We start from the raw sequence: 20,650 nt of genomic DNA, 5'->3' as shown, positions 1-20,650 counted from the left end.
AATGAGGCAAGTGTAGGAGGCATGGGCAGCTATAGAGGTTAGTATAACAATTATATTGTAGGAATATTTTTTTTTTTTTAAGCATTTAATGGGTCATCTTAAAATCTTTTCAATACTTTATACATTCAGCATAATGACAGGTTCAGAATAAGCATTTTCAAATACAGTATTTTTTTATGGTGCTTGATATCTTCTTTTATTTACATAGACATTTCTTTCTGCAGCACTCAGTAAAAGCTGTACTCTGGGCAACAGAAATAGTATAAAGCCTCCACTCCTACCCCATTTAGGGGCAGTTTATACCACCATTTCTGCATTACAGATGCATTTCTGAATAGATGAACAAGCGCTTGAAATGAACAGTATAGGCAACGCAATGGCATCAGCAGGGCTCGCTCCAATGCATTTTATCTAAGGAGACATCACCCCAGATGATGTCTTTTTAGACAAAACGTGTCAGTATGGGTCCTGTTGATGCCATTGTGTTGCCTATACTGTTCATTTCAAGTGCTTGTTCATCTATTCAAATGTGAGTGTTCCCAATTTTATTAAATACTACAATATTTTTACGGGTTCACACTATGTGAAGTATTTTCTTTTCTGGTTACACTGCTTGATTACATGAGAAGACTTAGTTCATCAAGCTGGTCACATCTGTGGACTGCCGCTCTGAGCCACCTACTGGATGGGGGGATCATCTTCCACTCTGATTTGAAATACAGGCGTAGAGCTCTCATGGATTGGTGTTTACACCACAAGCCTTGTTGACTCATTTAGCGTATGCCCATTTGAGTCCCTTCACTCCGATAAGCCTTCACACAACCAGTGGTGGTAGTATTGTTGTTTTTTTCACACAACATTGACGTCACAAGGAAAGAGCATTCTTCTCTTTTGATCTAGTGCATTTCTCTTCATCACCATTCCTTTATGGACTTTTCAACTCATGATATATCAATTTCCATAAGACATGGAAAATACTGTGTTTGTGTTGTTGACAAATTAAAATGCACTGGACTGCATCTGGCCGGAACCAGCTCTTAATGGAGGAAAACAAATTATTTATCTCCCTACCTTTTTCTATTCTAGATATATTCTAACTTCTAGACCTAGTAATGTCATAAAAGGGTCCCTCATCAGAAGTATCCCTAGCTGGAGCCAGTGTGTGTAGTTTTTTTTTTTGTACACAGATAGTGCACACGTGTAGAGCTTGTGTGGGCGAGACTGTAAGCAGCTGCAAGAGGGGTGACAGGGGAGCAGAGAACTCTGCTATTGCCACTGTAAGATTTTTCAGTAGAGGAAAAATGAAGCTTCATTGTTAAACTGACATTGCTCTACCTCTGCACGTACAGCACTGGCAGGCATATATGCTCACTTTCTCATTTTCCCCTTTTTAGCAGGTACAGTGTGGACAGAAGCAGTTGGCAGTTTTGCTCTTTGCTATCATTATTCAAGAAGCTAGAAGAGCCTTATAGCTATGAGCAGGGCAACAAATCATAGGGCTTCTGACCCCTGCTCAGCTCCTCCTTTAATACCTTTATGGCAGACACTGTCACTTACAGGAGCCTGATAGCACTGAGCAGCAGTGTTTCTGTTCTCTATATGGCTGCTGTGATTGCAAAGTGGCTAGTTTAATTCTGTCACTTAAAGTAGCCTGTCAACTCTGAGCCAGCAAGCTAAGTAGCTGTTGTGCTGCTCACCTCCCTCTACATGTCCTGCAGGCGCAGTGGGCGAAAATTAAACAGAAAGAGGTATGGAAAGGTGAGTGGTAAGCACTAGCAATCGCATAACAGCCACAGCTCCTTCTTCCACCCACCGTCAGACTGCTGTTCTGTAGCATAGGCAAAGATTATTCATGCAGGTGTAATATGGCTGATTCGAAGGTGAAACACAGAAGGGTGAGCAACAGAGTGTTGGTGAGCCAACTGGTTGTCCATCATATAGAAAGCAGGTTGGATGATTGGATGCATGCATAGGAAATAGCTGTCTTCTGAATGTCAGAAGGCAATCTATTCAGTAGATTTAAATCAGTAGATTTAAAAGCTCCATGAAACACAGAAGGATAAAAGAAGAGTACATTTAGGCTTCATGTACACTACAGCTCCTAAACTTAAGTTTAGGAGCTTTTGCATTTTTTTTTTGCCAACGCGCCTAAACTCCACTCCATAAGAGTCCATGGCCCAGATTCACAAAGCACTTATGCCGACGTATCTCGAGATACGCCGCGTAAGTGTAAATGTGCGCCGTCGTATCTATGCGCCGTGCTCACAGAACTATATAGGCCTGAAAATAGGCTTTATCCGACCAAAGTAACTTTCCTACGCCGGCGTATCGTGGGCACATATTTATGCTGGCCGCCTCATTGCAAATATGCAAATGAGGGAGATACGTCGATTTACAAAAGTAGTTGCGGCCGGCGCATAATATACGCGGTTTGCGTAAGGCTTACGTCCGGCGTATAGTTAAGCCCCATCTATGAGGTGCAACTCATGCAAACGTATGGAACAGGGAACACAGCCGTCGAATTTTGCGTCGTTTACATAGTACATGAATAGGGCTGGGCGTAGGTTACGTTCACGTCATAGGCAGTGTTCCGTCGTATCTTAGGGAGTAGTTTCAACGTGATTCTGAACATGCGCACTGGGTTGCGTCCAAGGGACGGCGCATGCGCCGTTCATTTTAAGTACTTGTCTGTCACTCGGCACATCATTAGCATGGCTCATGCCCACTTCCACCTACGCTGGCTTACGCCGAGGAAACCCAGCGTAGATTTGACAACAAGTGGGAGCGGAGTGCTTTGTGAATACTGTGCTTGCCGCTCTGCGCTACGCCGGTGTAGCCTAAAAAAGATACGCTACGCCGGCATAAATATGCGCTAATGTATGTGAATCCGGGCCTATGTGTTAATGGACACACATGCTTTTAACAGAGTTTAGGAGCTGCTGCGGTTAGGGGAGCTTCAACCTTCCTCTCCTGAGTGCCAAAGAATCGCATTCATAATAGGAACGTTTGGACCCCAGGCCACCTGATATTGTACGGCAATTTTGCAGCGGTTTTCATTTTCCGGTGGCCGACGCTCAAAGTAGGCTATGTGTACATGAAGCTTTAGTAAAGTTATACTGTGTGCTTATCACAAATTAGTTGTGCCCGGAGTTCAGCTTTAGTTCAGTTTCCCAAATCACTGTTTATCAAATAGCTGTTAAGGTGAACCAGGCAAAGTAAAACATGTACCGGTATTTAAAATATTTTAAGGAACCTGTCTTTATCTTTATGATCAATTAGTCTAGTTTAGGGCTGTAAGACGAATTGCACTTGTGCAGGGAGGTTAGCCAGTGATTGTGTACAAATTGTTGCCTTGCAATGAAATTGCTAACCTATTTTCTCAGCCTATAAAGGTTAATGCGAGTGTTCTGCTTCAAGGCATGTCAGTGGGGGCTAGTGTGTAAATATATGATGTATGTTCCCTAACAGTGTGATGGTTGATGAGAACCAATGTCTCAGTGTAATGAAACATAGCTAGTGACAACTGGCTGGTTCGTAAATTATTTTTATATTGCTAAAGTTGTTATCCATTTTTTTATAGCACTGGATTTCCTTTATGTTACCTTATGTTTGTTTTTGCCTTTGTTACATATTGCATGAACAAAATAAAGAACTGACTTTTCTATACACTATGATTTATGTTCATTAATGTATGTATTTTTTTTGTTTTCCACTTTTTTTGTCTTGTATTCATTATTTTCATGATTCAGAGCTCTTAGTTTTCACGCTGTGCTAGGAGTTCAATAACATCTAATCAATAGTAGGCAGTATACAATAAACTGAGATGGTCCTCATGTTTATTAGACTGTTAGTGAACTGGTCCTGAAGTTCTCAGACACTAAGACACCCACAGAAATATTCCCCATACTACACACACATGGACCAACTCTTCTGTCAGTTTGTCATTCCAGCATAGCCTAATGCCGCGTACACACGGTCCTTTTTTGTGATGGGAAAGAAACGTTGCCTACACACCATCGTTTTTTCAAAATGCTCTAGCAAAGCGCGGTTACGTTCAGCACGTACGGCGGCACTCTGTTCTATTCAAGCTCGCGTCATAACTTGCTTCTGAGCATGCGCGGGTTTAAAAACGTTGTTTTAAACGTCGTTTTAGCCTACACACGATCATTTTTTATGACACAATAAACAACGTTTTGAAAAACGACATAAAAAATTTAAGCATGCTCAAATTTTTTTTTGTCGTTTTTCAGAAGACATAAAACAACATTTTCCCCACACACGGTCATTTTAAATGAAGTTTTTAAAAATGTCGTTTTTTTTCATCACAAAAAACAACCGTGTGTACGCGGCATAAGGAATGAGCAACAGACAGTATTGTTGAGCAATCATACTGATCAAATTTTAGAAGAGATTCCTCAATACAATTTTTCTTAGTAATAGAATTATGAAAATCTTTAATTCTTTCATTTCCGTCATTAGCAGATATGTTTTCCTGGCAATGTGGTAAAGAGCCAGAAAATACAACATATACACTGGCTAAATCTCTTGTAAATGGTTTATTTATGGCGAGAGACTAGTATAGGATCAGAGTTTATTATACTATAGTACTTGCAGCTTTATGTACTGGAATAATTAGCCTTGTTAAAGGAAGCATTGTGCCTGATTCATGGCTATACTCATCTAAAATACAATGCTCATTTTAAAGAAAATCTATACAATTAACATGGGAAATGTGAAGCGGAATGAAATTTGCTGCACTGGTGATAAACATGTAGCCAGTGCTGGAAGAGGGCCACGTCGTAACAAAAATTAATCTTTAATTCGTTATTTGAATAAAATAATGAATATTTCACAATTTATCCTTGAAGGTGGTGTGTTTGGATAAATATTCAATCTTGTTTAAAGTCTGCCAAAATGACCAAATATTATTTAAATGAATATGTAATATACAAATGTCTAGTAAAGGAGACCTTGGGCCAGATCCACAGCCGCAGAGCGCAACTTAACTTTTCAGAGTTAAGTTACACTGCCGCAAATCTCCCAAGTTAGGTGCCGATCCACAAAGCACTTACCTGGAAATTTGCGGCGGTGTAACTTAACTCCGTCTGGCGCAAGGCGTTCCTAATACAAATGGGCGATTCCCATTTAAATTAGGCGCGCTCCCACGCCGGACGTACTGCGCATGCTTCGTCGGGTAACTTATCCGACGTGCATTGCGCTAACTGACGTCGCTCCGACGTCATTTGCTTAGACGTTAACGAAAATGGCGTCCAGCGCCATTCACGAACGTCTTACGCAAACGACGTAGAGTTGAAAATTTCGACGCGGGAACGACGGCCATACTTAATAGGGCTTAGTCAAATATGACTCAGCCCTATTTTTACGCGGCGTAACTCTACGTAAATATATAAAAGAGAGGGGTTCATATGTTCCTGAACTGGAGGGGTGGCCACATCCCTGGTAGTTTAGACAAAAAGAAAACGATTACCCCCAGAGGGGACTTTGAAGGCCAGACTCCAGTGAGGATGTATAAATTAATTTATTAGATGTTTACACCAAAATGGGTTGACACTTGTTTGCAGAATAATTCTGGATGTTAGATTACAGAAATCCTCTGGAACAGTCAAAAAAATAAAAAACATATAAAGAATAGTGATAAAGTGACACCTGGGACACACATCCCGTGTGTGAACCCAGGAAAAGCAAAGAACAAAAAATAGGAATTAAACCTCGTGACAACACAATACAAATAGATTAAAAAACACTCTGTAGAGAGCAGTGGAGAAATGCCCGACGCGTTTCTGGTCTATTGATGGAGCAACAGACCTTCATCAGGGGCCACAGGAGTGTATGGTTACAAGCTTTTTTTCTCTCTAAAAATAGAACACACATCATTATATTATGTCATATCATCAGGTGTATATAAATCCATTTTCTACAGTTGTTTTTTGAGATGCCTCTATTGCAATATATATGATCAACATACCGTTTGTAGTAGACAAAGGTTTGAAAAATGACCCTCAAGTTTTGGGCTTTGGATCTCGGCTCTGGGGACATCCAAAGCCCAAAACTTGAGGGTCATTTTTCAAACCTTTGTCTACTACAAACGGTATGTTGATCATATATATTGCAATAGAGGCATCTCAAAAAACAACTGTAGAAAATGGATTTATATACACCTGATGATATGACATAATATAATGATGTGTGTTCTATTTTTAGAGAGAAAAAAAGCTTGTAACCATACACTCCTGTGGCCCCTGATGAAGGTCTGTTGCTCCATCAATAGACCAGAAACGCGTCGGGCATTTCTCCACTGCTCTCTACAGAGTGTTTTTTAATCTATTTGTATTGTGTTGTCACGAGGTTTAATTCCTATTTTTTGTTCTTTGCTTTTCCTGGGTTCACACACGGGATGTGTGTCCCAGGTGTCACTTTATCACTATTCTTTATATGTTTTTTATTTTTTTGACTGTTCCAGAGGATTTCTGTAATCTAACATCCAGAATTATTCTGCAAACAAGTGTCAACCCATTTTGGTGTAAACATCTAATAAATTAATTTATACATCCTCACTGGAGTCTGGCCTTCAAAGTCCCCTCTGGGGGTAATCGTTTTCTTTTTGTCTAACTCTACGTAAACGACGTAGATTTAGCGCGACGGGCCCGTCGGAACATTCGTGGATCGCCGTAAGTGTTCATTTGCATATTCTAGGCCGGCCGCAATGGCCTCGCCACCTAGCGGCCGGCCTAGAATTGCATCCTTAAGATCCGACAGTGTAATTCAATTACACATGTCGGATCTTCTGCCTATCTATGGTAAACTGATTCTGTGGATCAGTTCCATAGATAGAAACAGGGATACGACGGTGTATCAGTAGATACGCCGGCGTATCCCTTTTGTGGATTACCCCCCTTGTCCCTATTTCCCTAATTAAAAAAAAAAAAACTCTCACCTCTGGCTTCATGCTTACAGCTACTTTGGTGTTTGGCAGTTATACAGTGAACATTTTTAAAATGTAGCATCTCAAAGTGAAACAAAAAAGTATTTAAAGAGACCCTTTTACCAGATATAACATTTCCTTTTAAACACTTGCAGAAATTGTGCATATTGTGTATTCACATCTTTGGCAATAGATCTTCAAAACATTTAAAGTATATATATAATTCTATAGCAAACCAAAGATTCCTAGGGATCCAACACTTCCAGGAGAGTGTAATCCATTTCTATAATGGCCTAATTTAAAGCGGAGCTCCAGCCACCCCCCCACCACCAATTTTTTTTAAGTCAGCAGCTACAAATACAGAAGTGGGGAATGGGTAACTGTCAAATACAGGTACCCGCTCCCTCCCTGAAAGGTGCCAAATGTGGCCATGGAGGGGGGGGAGGAAGCAAACGAGTCGAGCTTCCTCTTTTGGGGCCCTATTTAACATTTCCCTTCCCTCTTATGTCACTACAGTGTGCATGCTTCTCCCTGCTGTTTGTGACCCAGTTCATGCTGACAGTAGGAGCCTGCACAGAATGACAGAACTAGCAGAAGCCCCAAGAGCTGGAATAATGCCAGTATTTATAAACTGGTATAGTGTTACCAATGATACCACAGAGTACCAAGTCACTGGGGTCCCTTTGCAGCATCAGTTGCTCTGGGCCATAAGGGCCCAGAGCCAGGAACTCCGTGTAGCCCATGTCTCAGGGTGAAGTGCTTGTCCTCTGGTCTGTTGGAATGATGGGCACCAGTCACTGCTTTAGATTTTGAAGGTTTATTGTGCATGTGCATGAAGAGTAGGGAAAGAGGGCTAAGGGAGCATGGATAACTATATTTCTTCTCAGAACAGTCTCTGGTTTTCCTGCTTTTCTGTCTTTATAGCTTTCTGAGTCCAATACTCATTGGGCTATATTGGTTGGACACTAAATATTTAATTTGGCTCCTTTACATGTGAGGTTCTAGTGGTATCTTAGTCTTGCAGTTCAAGGCATGAAAGTAATAGGTTCCTATATTACTCTCCTACTCAATAGTCTCCCACCAACTTTATGCTGCAAACGTCCACAATCCGTTTCCTCTAGGCCCATTAAGCACAACGCAGAAGCCAGTTAGCCAGATTCAGGTAGAGTTACGCCGGCGTATCAGTAGAAACGCCGTCGTAACTCTGAATCTGCGCCGTTGTATATTTAAGTGTATTCTCAAATTGAGATACACTTAAATCTAGCTAAGATACGACCGCCGGCGCCGTCGTTTCTTAGCTGTCTATTTACGCCGGCTACTAGGGGCGTGTACGCTTATTTACGCCTAGAATGCGTAAATCAGCGAGATACGCCTATTCACGAACTTATGCTTGCCCGTCGCAGTAAAGATACGCCGTTTACGTAAGGCGTTTTCAGGCCTAAAGATATTCCACCAAAAAGATGGAGCAGCCAATGTTAAGTATGGACGTCGGAACCGCGTCAAATTTTTACATTTTTACGTGGTTTGCGTAAGTCGTCCGTGAATGGGGCTGGGCGTAGTTTACGTTCACGTCGAAACCAATACGTTTTTGCGGCGTAATTTGGAGCATGCGCACTGGGATACGTCCACGGACAGCGCATGCGCCGTTCATTCAAAACGTTATTTACGTGGGGTCATGCTTTATTTACATAAAACACGCCCACCTCTTCACAATTTAAATTAGGCGCGCTTACGCTACGCCGCCGTAACTTAGGACGCAGTGCTTTGTGAATACAGCACTTGCCTCTCTAACTTATGGCGGCATAGCCTATATAAGATACGCTACGCCTGCCTAACGTTAGGCACTTCTTCCAGAATCCAGCTAAGTATATTTAGGGAGGCCTCTCAAAAGAGTAGATCCCTGCAGCACATACTGAGGCCCTAAAGCCTAGAGTAAGACTGGTGTCACAGCAACATCATCTCAGGGTGAAATCCATGTACTAGGAAGTTTCTCAGATATTTATTATAGCGAACTCTACACAGCTTAGAGAACACCATCCGCCACACACCTATACTGACTAAAGCTCGCTAGCAGATCACAAAGGCACAAAAAGAGAATTTGGAAATGACTACACATAAACTGTGGATGAAAGAGCTAGCATGAAATAAGCCATGTGAGTTATATAAACAAATAGGCACAGATGAGAAAATCACACAACTTTACTGAAAATTGGAAGTGTAATACCAAGTAAACAAAAGTCTCTAACTAGCGTTATTGCTTTTTTTGGCAAACTATTTCTATTGCTATAGAATTGTATCATGCCTGCTTACATTTACATATTCTTAGATACGGACAGGAATTGGTCACTTGGTTATATTTTGGACCATGAAAACCAAAAAGCATACAATAATTAAAGTAACATACAGTATATTTAACATCAAAATGTATGTTCCTTGTTTTTACCTATGTTTCATAAAACTTTTTGGAGCACCCAGAATGCTCTATAAAAATAAGCAGCAAGTGTTTTTATGTAAGTCTAATCATAAAGAATCAATTTCAATTTCTGGTTAAGGCAAATGTCCAGAGAATAGGATGTCTTGTGTTCAGTCTGTCACTCTAAATTTGAATCAAGATGGGAAATTAGAATACAATAAAGCAGAATTAACTCTGGAAAACTCAGAGCAAACCAGTCCCATTTGGCATACAATATTGAATATGCATATTCACATCAATATTCAGTGGAAGAGAAACAATTAGGGGGAGAGAGGCAATGAACAAGATTAATGATGTCCCTGACTTCCATTTTAGTAGTGCTACACTGTAAAATTATATATTCCATAACGGTCCTCTATACCTTTAAACTCAATTAACTTCCTTATGTTCACCCAAAGGAAATCCTCTATCCATTCTTTATAGATCATTAGCCTTAGCAAAGTTTACAAGCATCTGCACAACACGTCATCATGTCAGTTTCTATGTAGTGTATCTTGCAAAGCAATTTCCTTCCCAAGGAACTGTCACTGATAAAAGTGCTTAATATTTGCAAAGGGATTTTGCAATATATGTGAAAATGCCCCAGGAATATTCATGAGAAGCAATATTCTATTCAGCCAAATAAAAAAAAAATCCATCATTACTGTGTGATGAGAATTTATTCAGAATTGTTTTTCAGGAGCTGCTATACTTTTATTTGTTTGTTTTCCATGGGATACTCTGCCTTACATATGTAAATGTATTTCATTGTTTCAAGTTCTTTTCTAGTGGATGTTTGGAGCTTTAATATCTATAACCAACCACTTTCTTTAGCAGTATGTTGTTTTCTGGCCCCAAGAATCTGACACAGGTAGTTCTTTGCACAGGGCTACTAGGTTCAAAAGAAAGTGGAAAAAGTCTGTCACTAAGATACAGATCTACTTACAGCTGGCTAGCTTAGTAAATCTTGCGTCCTCTGTACTCCCATCTACTTCAAGCTCATGGTCGCTTTAGTGATCATGAAGTTATATCAGAAGGGTCTCTAGACTCTGCTCATTTAATAAATAGCTGTGATCATTGTCTGACAAGCCACTGATTGCAGCCTTTCACTAAAATGTGACCCCCACCACCCAACAGTGTGCTCTGCCTGTGACCGATTCTCCCCATGTGTGGTATCAGACTAAACCTTTCCCCCGTGCTCTCTGTGCCCCCCCATACCAAAGGCTCTCCCCCATCTTTACCAGCCTCTCCCCCTTCTCATTAACTTTCTGTCAGTGGGTTGCACCTGGATGAGGATCGGCTATCCCAAGATGGGAAGTGGGGGACTGGTAAGGATGTCACTCACATTTACAGACCCCCTGAATGGGAGTGTTTAGTAGTAGCGCTTAAGTGTTCCTCTATTAACAAAGGGATAGTAAACATAAATGGCAAAATAGATTGAGGACTACATCCTCTGTCTATTTCTGTAGACTCCTGATATTTCGTCAAAGCCTCCTAGTGACAGTAATGTAAAAATAAATAAAACAATCCCACACATTACACACTATGCCCATGCAGCTTCTCCCTAATGCCCCCACAATCCCAAATGCATGCTCATCTTCACTTTTCTCCATCTCTGCTCTATTTGGCCACAAGGAAAAATATCTGGGGTTTTTTTTAGGTATAGGGAAAATACAACCTCCAATCTTCCCACAATGCTAGGTGCTGAGCCACCAAATGATGCTGTTAAATAGGGGCAGAGAGAGAGAGAAAGCTGTGCGCTCTAACATGACGCTTATACAGGGCTTCTTCTCTTGGCTCTTGCAGGCAAGTGAGGAAAGGAAATGGAAGTAAGTATGAGCATTGTAGGGACCATTTTAGTAATCCTGTTGCTTTGTCCTTCATAGGCAAAGCACGGATACACTTTTACACTTAGCTTGACCCTTAACACTTAACCTAATTTTTAATTAACATTTAACCTTAACGCTAAAACTGAAATTAATACTCAACTCCCTAAATTCAAACCTCAGCAATGAAGTCTTGTGCCTAGATATACCTGCTCCCAGACTTCAGGACCAAGATTAACTGCATGTCAATGTCTGTCATATACTTTTTATTTTTTTCCTGACAGGTTATGTTTAAGCTGTATTTTTAAATTCAGAAAAGGTTTTGCAAAGGGTCAAACAAGGCATATCTGAATCTGATTTTCATTCATGCTTTTATTTGTTGTGAGATCTAGGGGCAATTTAACTTTAATTTTAAAATCGTTATAATGCGATCCCAACATTTATCATGTGGCCTCTGATTTCCCATTATTTATTGCACTGCCCATGATAAGTGGACATATCTTAGTGTTGTGTAAATTTTCACAGAGAGGGAAATGGGGCAGGGACCCCTCAGGAATGAAACCGCGCTTATAAGGGGTTCTGGAAGTGTTAAGCAACCATACATTAGGCAAACTATAGTTTATAATGGACCCATATTGCTATTACTATGGCAGGGTGAGCTGAAATTCTAAATTGCTTCTGTAGTTAAATTTGAGGATAAATTGCCCCATATTGCCTACAGTTACAGACGTCAAGAACTTGTTTCAAAGATGACTAATTACCTTTTGAGATTATATAACAACTTAAATGTCCATAGCTCAGCCAAAGGTTTATATTAAGTCCTTATATACAGCATATACTGTATAAGTCATAGCTTCTGGTAATGTTTTTGCTGACTTTGCATTCATATTACCTGTTTTCTAACCTAATAATTATTTCCTGCATGAAAATGCTATAGTTTTGTCTCACTTTTAACTTTCTTTTCTCCGTCTGATTCCTCTGCCATTTCACTTTTCCCTACCATGCTTTCCCTTATATTCCATAGATACAGTAGAGGCAGTTTTTGAATTCATTCAAAGAAGTCGAAGAATGATTGTTGTCTTGAGCCCCGACTACTTAACAGATAAGAGTATTAGTATGTTGGAGTTCAAACTTGGCATTGTGTGTCAAAATGCTCTCTGCACTAATCTCATCATTGTGGAATATAAGCCACTCCATGGCACACATACCACCATTTCAAAACTCAAGGAGAGTATTCCCTGTGTTCGCTGGGAGGGTGAAAGTTCTAGACGCAGCAGTTCAAGATTCTGGAAGGCCTTAAGATTGGTATTACCCTTGCGCAGTCTAAATACAAGGTCAAGCTGGAACGAAAGCTGTTCTTCTCAATCAGACATCAGTCTTGACCAGATTCAGAAGAAGAAGAGACGATTAAAAGGAACCTCCCCTGTACAGTCTTCTAAAGCCAGTAACAAAGAAAACATGGCATCTTTGGGCACAGTTAAAGTGAAAAATGGTCCTAAAGCTGGCAAGGCCTGTCAATGTTGTGTGACATATTGTGAGAGTGACAATAAACTTAGAAATAAATGTAAGGCGGGTGCAAAACCCAAGTGGGAAACACACTTATGCAAACCTTTGACATATGGAAATAAAACACATTGGGTTCCAAATGGCACAGTCAGCCAGCAGACACCTGCACCAGCCCCTGTAGCATCGTTCAGTCTACAGCAGTATACAGATTTATCCAACAATAACAGCGACTTTTACGTCCTTTAATATTGAATGCAAGGGCCAGCCAAATTAATTGATCAAAAAAGATAATATGTTTAAAGTCTAAGCAAGTCTGAACAAAGCATCTGAATCCCTAGGAGGTTCATCCTTTAGTCCTCTCTGTTACAGAATTGGAACATAAGTGTGTGCTAGGAAGCGGAATGTATCACCAAATCTCCGCCTGGTTAAAAAATAACTTTTTTTGAACTATAAAGTTAAATTCAAATATTGGATTTTAAGTAATACAGCTTTTTGATGAGTTCTTGTGAATTTATATTTGGATATTATAAAGAATTCAATTTGGATATCAATATCTGAAATTTTATTTATTGTTTTTAAGCCAAACAATACATTTTTTTGTGTGTGAACTGTGGACATGTTTTTTTCCCTGCTGTCGCCAAGTATTGGTTCACTTAATCTCTTCTGCCATCGAGTCACTGAAGGGACTTCTGTCTTCCTCCACAAAAACCTGATCTAATGTAAGATATAATAACATGATAAATAAATCTGTGCACACTTGCCAACACCTTAACAGGCATTTGTAAAGAAAATAAATCTACTACAGTGTCATCTTATCAACATAGATATAACAAATCTGTCAACAAAATGAGTAATTGTAACGGGCACTTTGGCTGACTGATTGCTTTGTGTGTACTATTTCATGATTACACATTTTTGCTAATACAGAATTTTCTTTCCATGGCAAGTTGAAAGAGTCTGGATTTTCAATTTGGTTAAAAAAAAGTCTATTATAATGGATTGAATTTTTAAGTATGAGATATTGTTTAAGATGAACATTTTTATATTTCATTGTCTAGGCATATGGGAACCAAGACTTGTGGTACCTTTGAGTAAAAGGTAGAGTCTATACAAAACATGGGCTTATTTAATTAGGCAGAACAATGTGCAGCATAGTCCCCAATACATGAAATTTGATTCTTTAGTCTATAAACCAGAAATGTTAATCTTTATTTTGTAAGCTGTTGCTTTTTTTGTTCTTTCCACCATGTTAAATACCCACAAAGGAATTACCTACAGCTGTATTTGTTCTATTGTATATATATGTGTAGCTGGAAATATCTTATTTTGCAGTTCAAACATAACTGTTTTATAAGTAAATGATTGGTTTAGTAATCCAAACTTTGTAAGTAACAGTGGGAGACAGGTCATACATTTTCTAGACCCCTGTCTGGACACCTGTTTAGGCCAGCCAGTTTGATAGAGAGATTGTCAGTAAAAACATAAACATTCTGTAAAATTCAGTAGCTCTTTGCAAAACCCTTTGACATATTTAGGTTGGTTCAAAATCTACTAGCATAAATGAAAGCCATTGGTAAATGTACACTATAATTATGTTCTAATAACATTTGCTGTGACATAAAATGCAGTATTTTATTAACCAACATTTCCACGATCTAAAAAATGAGATGGGTCCAACACTGTTCATCGTACTTTAGAAAGTTACATTTGGTTAGTCTGGTTGAAAAAAGACACCAGTCCATCCAGTTCAACCCACAGATAAAAAAGGACACACAAATTGAAAACCTCCATATACACAATCCTATACACACAGTTTATCCAGAGCAAGGCAAAAAACAAACAAACAATAAAACATTGCTCCAGTGGGGGAAAATATCCTTCTTGATCCCACCAAGGGTCTGTCGCATATTCCCTGGATAGACTTTACCTATAATTATTAGCCATACTTAAGTTGACATGTGGACATTATTTAAAATGTTTAAAGCTGATCTCCAGCTCATGGAGGTGCATGTTTGTTAAAAATCATTAGATGTACCTGTATTTTGAAAATCAACTAGTGTAAGTATATGAATATTACTTGAAATCCACTTCTTGCAATCCTTTATACAGCAAAGTTTATACTAAGGCCGTGTACACATGATCGGAAATTCCAACAAGAAAAGTCCAATGTGAGCTTTTGGTCGGAAGTTCCGACCGTGTGTATGCTCCATCGAACATTTGCTGTCTGAATTTCCGCCGAAAGGAAAGATTGAGAGCTGGTTCTCAAATTTTCAGACGGAAAAAAATTCCAATCCGAAATTCGATCGTCTGTAGCAATTCCGACGCACAAAATTCCGTTGCATGCTCAGAAACAATTTGACGCATGCTCGGAAGCATTGAACTTAACTTTCTCGGGTCGTCGTAGTGTTGTACGGTCATAAGTTCAGAGAACTTTTGTGTGTATGGAAGCCAAGCTTGAGCGGAATTCTGTCTGAAAAACCATCCAAGGTTTTTCCAATGGAAAATCCAATTGTGTGTACGCGGAATAAGATAGGAAGAAACAGCTTGAGAAGTCAATCCGTTGTACTATAGTTCTGATGTGTGAACAGGGAACATGCTGATAGGAGTGAGCAGAGGGATAACATTATCAGCCTTCTGATTCTCTGTAAGGCTGGGGGCAGGCACTAAGACCTGGTTTTATGACCTAACTGCAGTAAAGAAAATTCAGGTCTCCAGGCTGACTGTGCTTTGTGATAGGGCTGTGCAAGCCTTAGCAATGAACAGAAACACAAACCCTTTGCAGGTTAAACCACTCTCATGTCGCATACACACGGTCATAATTTCCAACAACAAATGTTCGATGTGAGGTTTTGGTCGGATATTCCGACCATGTGTAGGCCTAATCGGACATTTGCTGTCGAAATTTCTGACAACAAATATTTGAAAGTTGGTTCTCGATTTTTCCATCAACAAAAGTTCTAGTTGGAAATTCCGATCATCTGTATGCAATTCCGACACACAAAAATCCTACGCATGCTCGGAATCATTGAACTTAATTTTTCTCGGCTCGTCGTAGTGTTGTGCGTGACTGCGTTCTTGACGTTTGGAATTTCTGACAATATTTGTGTGACCGTGTGTATCCAAGTCAAGTTTGAGCAAACAATCCGTCGGAAAAAATACACAGTTTTGTTGTCTGATCGTGTCTACGCGGCATCATAAATGTATTTCATTTGCGTATTTAGCTGTTGGCCTGGAGTTCAGCTTTAAGACCCATTGACTAAATCTAAACACAAAATCGTATTTTACACAGGACAATACACAGGATAATTAAAAAATACTACTGATCAGATTTCCTCACTTAAGTGATACAAAAGCAATATTAAAAAATTACACATGATGCACTCTTTCACTAGATTTAACAAACCAGTCTTTGTTTTTCTAAGTTCTCCTTTTTTTACCTGTTCATCTTCTTGTTATTTTTTAACTTCTTTTTCACAGGTCAAGTTGTGCATCAAAAGTGGAAGTTAGAGGGTTGAGGCAAACCATTTACCAAGGACAGGGCTGCTTACAATTGTCAGCTTTTATTAATCTAGTTAAAACCCTTACCCCAAAAAGGAAAAAGAAAATGTCAGTGCTTAAAAAGTTTTAGCTGGAGTTAGGCATGTTAGTCTTTTATGTAAAGTCCATCTACGTCTACTAGTCCATCTAACACTACCCTCTCCAGGCAGTGCTGCTGTCCGTGGGTGTCTTTGTTATTATTACTGGCTGGATCACCAGTTGAAAAAACTAAAAACAAATTATTGATAAATCCACAAGGAATGGTAAACTGCAATATATATGCACACAGTACTGCGCAAAAGTTTTAGGTAGATTTGAAGAAATGCTGTAAAGTAAGAATGCTTTAAAAAAATGTATATTTTAATTTGCATCATTCCATACCATCATTTGGCCCCAAATGTATTCTGCAGCAGGACAACGACCCCCAAACATACAGCCAATGTCATTAAACTGGTTGTAAAGCTTTATTTTTTTTTTCATTAAAATAATAAATGTTATACTTGCCTGCTCTGTGTAATGGTTTTGCACAGAGTGGCCCGGACCCTCCTCTTCTCGAGTCCCACGCTGGCGCTCCTAGCTCCTCCCTCCTGTCAAGTGCCCCCACAGCAAGCAGCTTGCTATGGGGCACACCAGCCGAGCCACTGCTTCTGTGTGTCCATTCACACATGGAGCCATGGTTGGCCATGCCCCCTCCATCTCCTGATTGGCTCACTGGTTGTGATTGACAGCAGCGGGAGGCGATAGCTCCTTCTGCTGCCAATAGCCAATCAGGGGTGCTAGTCTCCAGAAGAATGCTTGAAGGTAAAAAAAACATGTGCCTTTACAACCATTTTAAGAACTCTCTTCAGTGTAAAGAAGAACAAGGAGTCCTGGATGTGATGATTTGGTCTCCAAAGAGCCCTGATCTCAACATAGTCTGTCTTGGATTACATAAAGAGATAGAAGGATTTGAGGCAGACTACATTCACAGATGATCTGTGGTTGGCTCTCCAAGATGTTTGGAACAACCTACCTGCCAAATGTCTTCAAAAACTGTGTGCAAGTATACCTAGAATAATCTATGCTGTTTTGAAGGCAAAGGGTGATCACTCCAAATATTAAATTGTTTTGGATTTCCATTCATTTACTTCCCACTTTTCTAATTTCTGAAATCATTCTCAATTTACAGCATTTTTTCTAAAACTTTTGCACATGTTAGTTTAGCCCTGGTTCACACTGGGTACGATTTGTAACGATTTGAGATGCGATTTGACATGTCAAATCGCATCTCAAATCGGCGGCAATTGTCGGCAATGGCACTGTCCTAATCAGTGCGACGCCGCATCTGCGATTTCAAAAAGTAGTTCCTGTACTACTTTTTGTGATTTCGGGCCGCGATTTACATTAAATTGCGGCCAAAATCGCGGCAAAATTGCGGCCGCGAAATCGTGGTAAAATCGCGCATTTTACCGCGATTTTGAATTCGCAGCAGTGTGAACCTAGGCTCTGATACACTTTAATATGTTTAGCAGAATTGCTTCTTTTTTTATTTTATTTAACTTGTATTGTAGTAAAAAATTGTGAATTGCTATCACAGGCAAAAAAGCTATTATAACAAAAGACTGAAAGGTCCAATACCATCTTGGTTTATGAGCAAAGTTGGACTGGCATAACTTGAACGTTAAAGGAAATAAATGTTTTATGTAACCTTCATTTTATTATATTAATAGAACTATTGAACTAGGTGGCCTTTGGGTTGTATTTGGATAAAGATGCATGACTTTCTCTAGGCTTGAGTTACAATCCAGTAAGTAATGACGAGGCAAAAAAAGAGTCACTGCCACTCAAAAAATAACACTCTTCCCTGAAATAAAGAACCCTGTCATGCAACTTGTTGAAGTGTTGAACCAGGTAAGGTTTGTCCCTGGATGTTGGGTGCAAACACAAAATCAGTTTTCTGAAAGCAAAAAAAGGCACCAATTGTAATTGAGAAACAAGAACACCAAAGAAGATATCTGCTGTTGTAAAGAACTATACTATAACTGTACAATTGTGGGTATTAATTGTGCTAGCGGTGAATATTAGAAGTGTCACACAATTCTACATTGCAAGCTGTAAGGCCAACTCGGACAGCAGCGAGTCTATTTTGCTGGATCCCAACATTAGGGCTGCAAGTAAGTGGAATCTACTGAGTGCCATCAGTTTACAGCGAAATAAACTTAAAGTGGTTGTAAAGGCAGAAAGTTTTTTTTATCTTAATACATTCTATGCATTGAGATAAAAAGCCGCCTGTGTGCAGCTCCCCCCTCAGCCCCCCTAATACGTACCTGAGCCCTCTCTCGACCCAGTGATGTCCATGAGTGCCTCGGCCAACCGAGACCCTCACTTCTGAATGGCTGAGACAGCAGCGGCGCCATTGGCACCTGCTACTGTCAATCAAAGTCAGTTAGCCAATGAGGAGAGAGAGTGGGTGGGGCCGAACCAAGGCTCTGTGTCTGAATGGATACACGGAGCTTCAGCTCAGGTCGGGTGTTCCCATAGCAAGCTGCTTGCTGTGGGAACACTCGACAGGATTGAGAGGCCAGGAGCGTCGACAAGGGACCCGAGAAGAGGAGGATCTGGGCTGCTCTGTGCAAATTCACTGCAACAGACCAGGTAAGTATAACATGTTTGTTATTTTTATGGAAACAAAAAACAAGACTTTTATATGACTTTAATTATTGTTGCACTCGGGGCAAGTGAACTAAAGTTATTACTACATTGTGCTATATGTTTTCTACTAGAATCTCACGTCTCACATTTCATGACAACTCTGATCAGTCTATCAGCAGTGCAGTATATTCTTGTTTTCCAACAACAAAATTATTATGTTTTGTTTAACATTTATCAGCTGTATTTGCAGCAGCAATTTAAATTTACCACTCATCCATTGCATTAATGTAATAAGCAGCACAACATAATACTTTGCACATACCTTAATAAGTACATGAATTTAAATAAATGTTAACTTCAGTGAGCAGGTGGAGATGATATTGCACTTGCCTGTATAATGTTAAATTGGTTATAAAGCCCAACAAAAATTGCGAAATCCAATTATGCTCCATGAAAGCCTTTTAAAGATGTTTTATGAAGTGAAAGGATGGATTTGCCAATTTCAGCCATTAAAAGATTTCACTTTTTTAATGTAACAGTGAGTGGGACATACTTGAAGCAAAGTAGGTATATAGATATCAGTAAATTAAAGTGCAGTTCTAAACTTATGGGCCATGTTTTATTTACTCTTTATTGCCAAAATCTTTAATACTTAAATAAAATAATCAATTCAATTAGGATGCAAACATCTTGTATCATATTCATGATGAGTACAAATGTAGAAAACAAAAGCATACTTTCAGAAAAAAAAAAATAGATCTCTAGTTTCTAGGGTTAGTACTTATCAGATTTTCTATTTTTGCTAATTTCTTGCTAAAGAGACACAATAGGAAATCAGATGAAATGACCATAAAAATGGGAGATACAATTTTCGACAGTAGTCAAAAGGGATGAGTGAATTTGTGTTTGTGAGTCTAATTTGAAGTGTGCAAACCATTGAAGTCTATGAGGGTTGGGCAAATAGTTTTATTAAATTTTGCCTAAGAATCAAAATGTTGTCAAACAAAAGACACATGAAGCTGGGCGCTACCATTGGAGACATGTGCTAATAATAAAGAAAAAGAGTATATTCTCATAACAGTGAATTGTCAGCTCTCTCTAAATGTTCGAACACATGCTTACAATATGGCTGCTGAGAGCCCATCCTTTTATAGAAAGGGGCCTGGGTTATCAATTCCTTCAAATAATTTTCCTTTCAGACTCAGCCAACCAGAGGAAAAAAATGATACACTGCATTTTAGGTTTTTTGGGGGTTTTTTGGTGGCGAAACCGTGAACTTTTCAGAATTGGTAAAGGCGAATCTGAACCTCATCACTGGAACAGGTGTCCTAATGGGATTATTCCTCTCTTCTGATCCGTGACAACTGTGAATTTTTAGATGACCCTTTACTTTATATCCAGGTGAAAATCCTTACCAGAACAGAAAGTGAAGCCCCATACCCACTATCAGTTTTCCTGCTGGTTTTCTCTTCGGGTTTACCAAAACCATGTAGTACAAGGACCTGCCTGATTGCATTCAAATTGAAACACTCATATTAGATGGTTTTGGTAAACCTGAAGAGAAAACCATCAGGAAAACTGATAGTGTGTATGGGGCTTAAGGCTGACTCTTCTGAATGGCAATAAAAATCATGCTGGAAAACCAGCATTCAATCAGTGCTTGCAACCCATGGATGCAAGCGTTGATCAGTGTATGGAGTCCCCCCCAGTCAGAATACAAAATCTCAATGGGATAGATCCTTGCATTAAACATCG

At 39.5% G+C, this 20,650-nt stretch overlaps 1 protein-coding gene across 3 annotated transcripts in view; it reads left to right on the top strand.

The window, feature by feature from the left end:
- The window catches only part of LOC120936855 (interleukin 1 receptor accessory protein), a 319,849-nt gene extending 305,911 nt beyond the window's left edge, over positions 1 to 13,938 (top strand). For 2 of the 3 annotated variants that reach the window (XM_040349569.1, XM_040349568.1), the window contains one exon: positions 12,246 to 13,938. In XM_040349569.1, coding sequence (XP_040205503.1) covers positions 12,246 to 12,973 — 728 coding nt within the window. In that variant the 3' untranslated portion in view covers positions 12,974 to 13,938. The other variant, XM_040349571.1, reaches the window with a different exon arrangement.
- Positions 13,939 to 20,650: the final 6,712 nt, after the last annotated feature.

Source organism: Rana temporaria, chromosome 4 (genome assembly GCF_905171775.1).
Source record: "Rana temporaria chromosome 4, aRanTem1.1, whole genome shotgun sequence".
NCBI lineage: Eukaryota > Metazoa > Chordata > Amphibia > Anura > Ranidae > Rana > Rana temporaria.
This window is presented reverse-complemented; position numbering and strand designations above follow the sequence as displayed.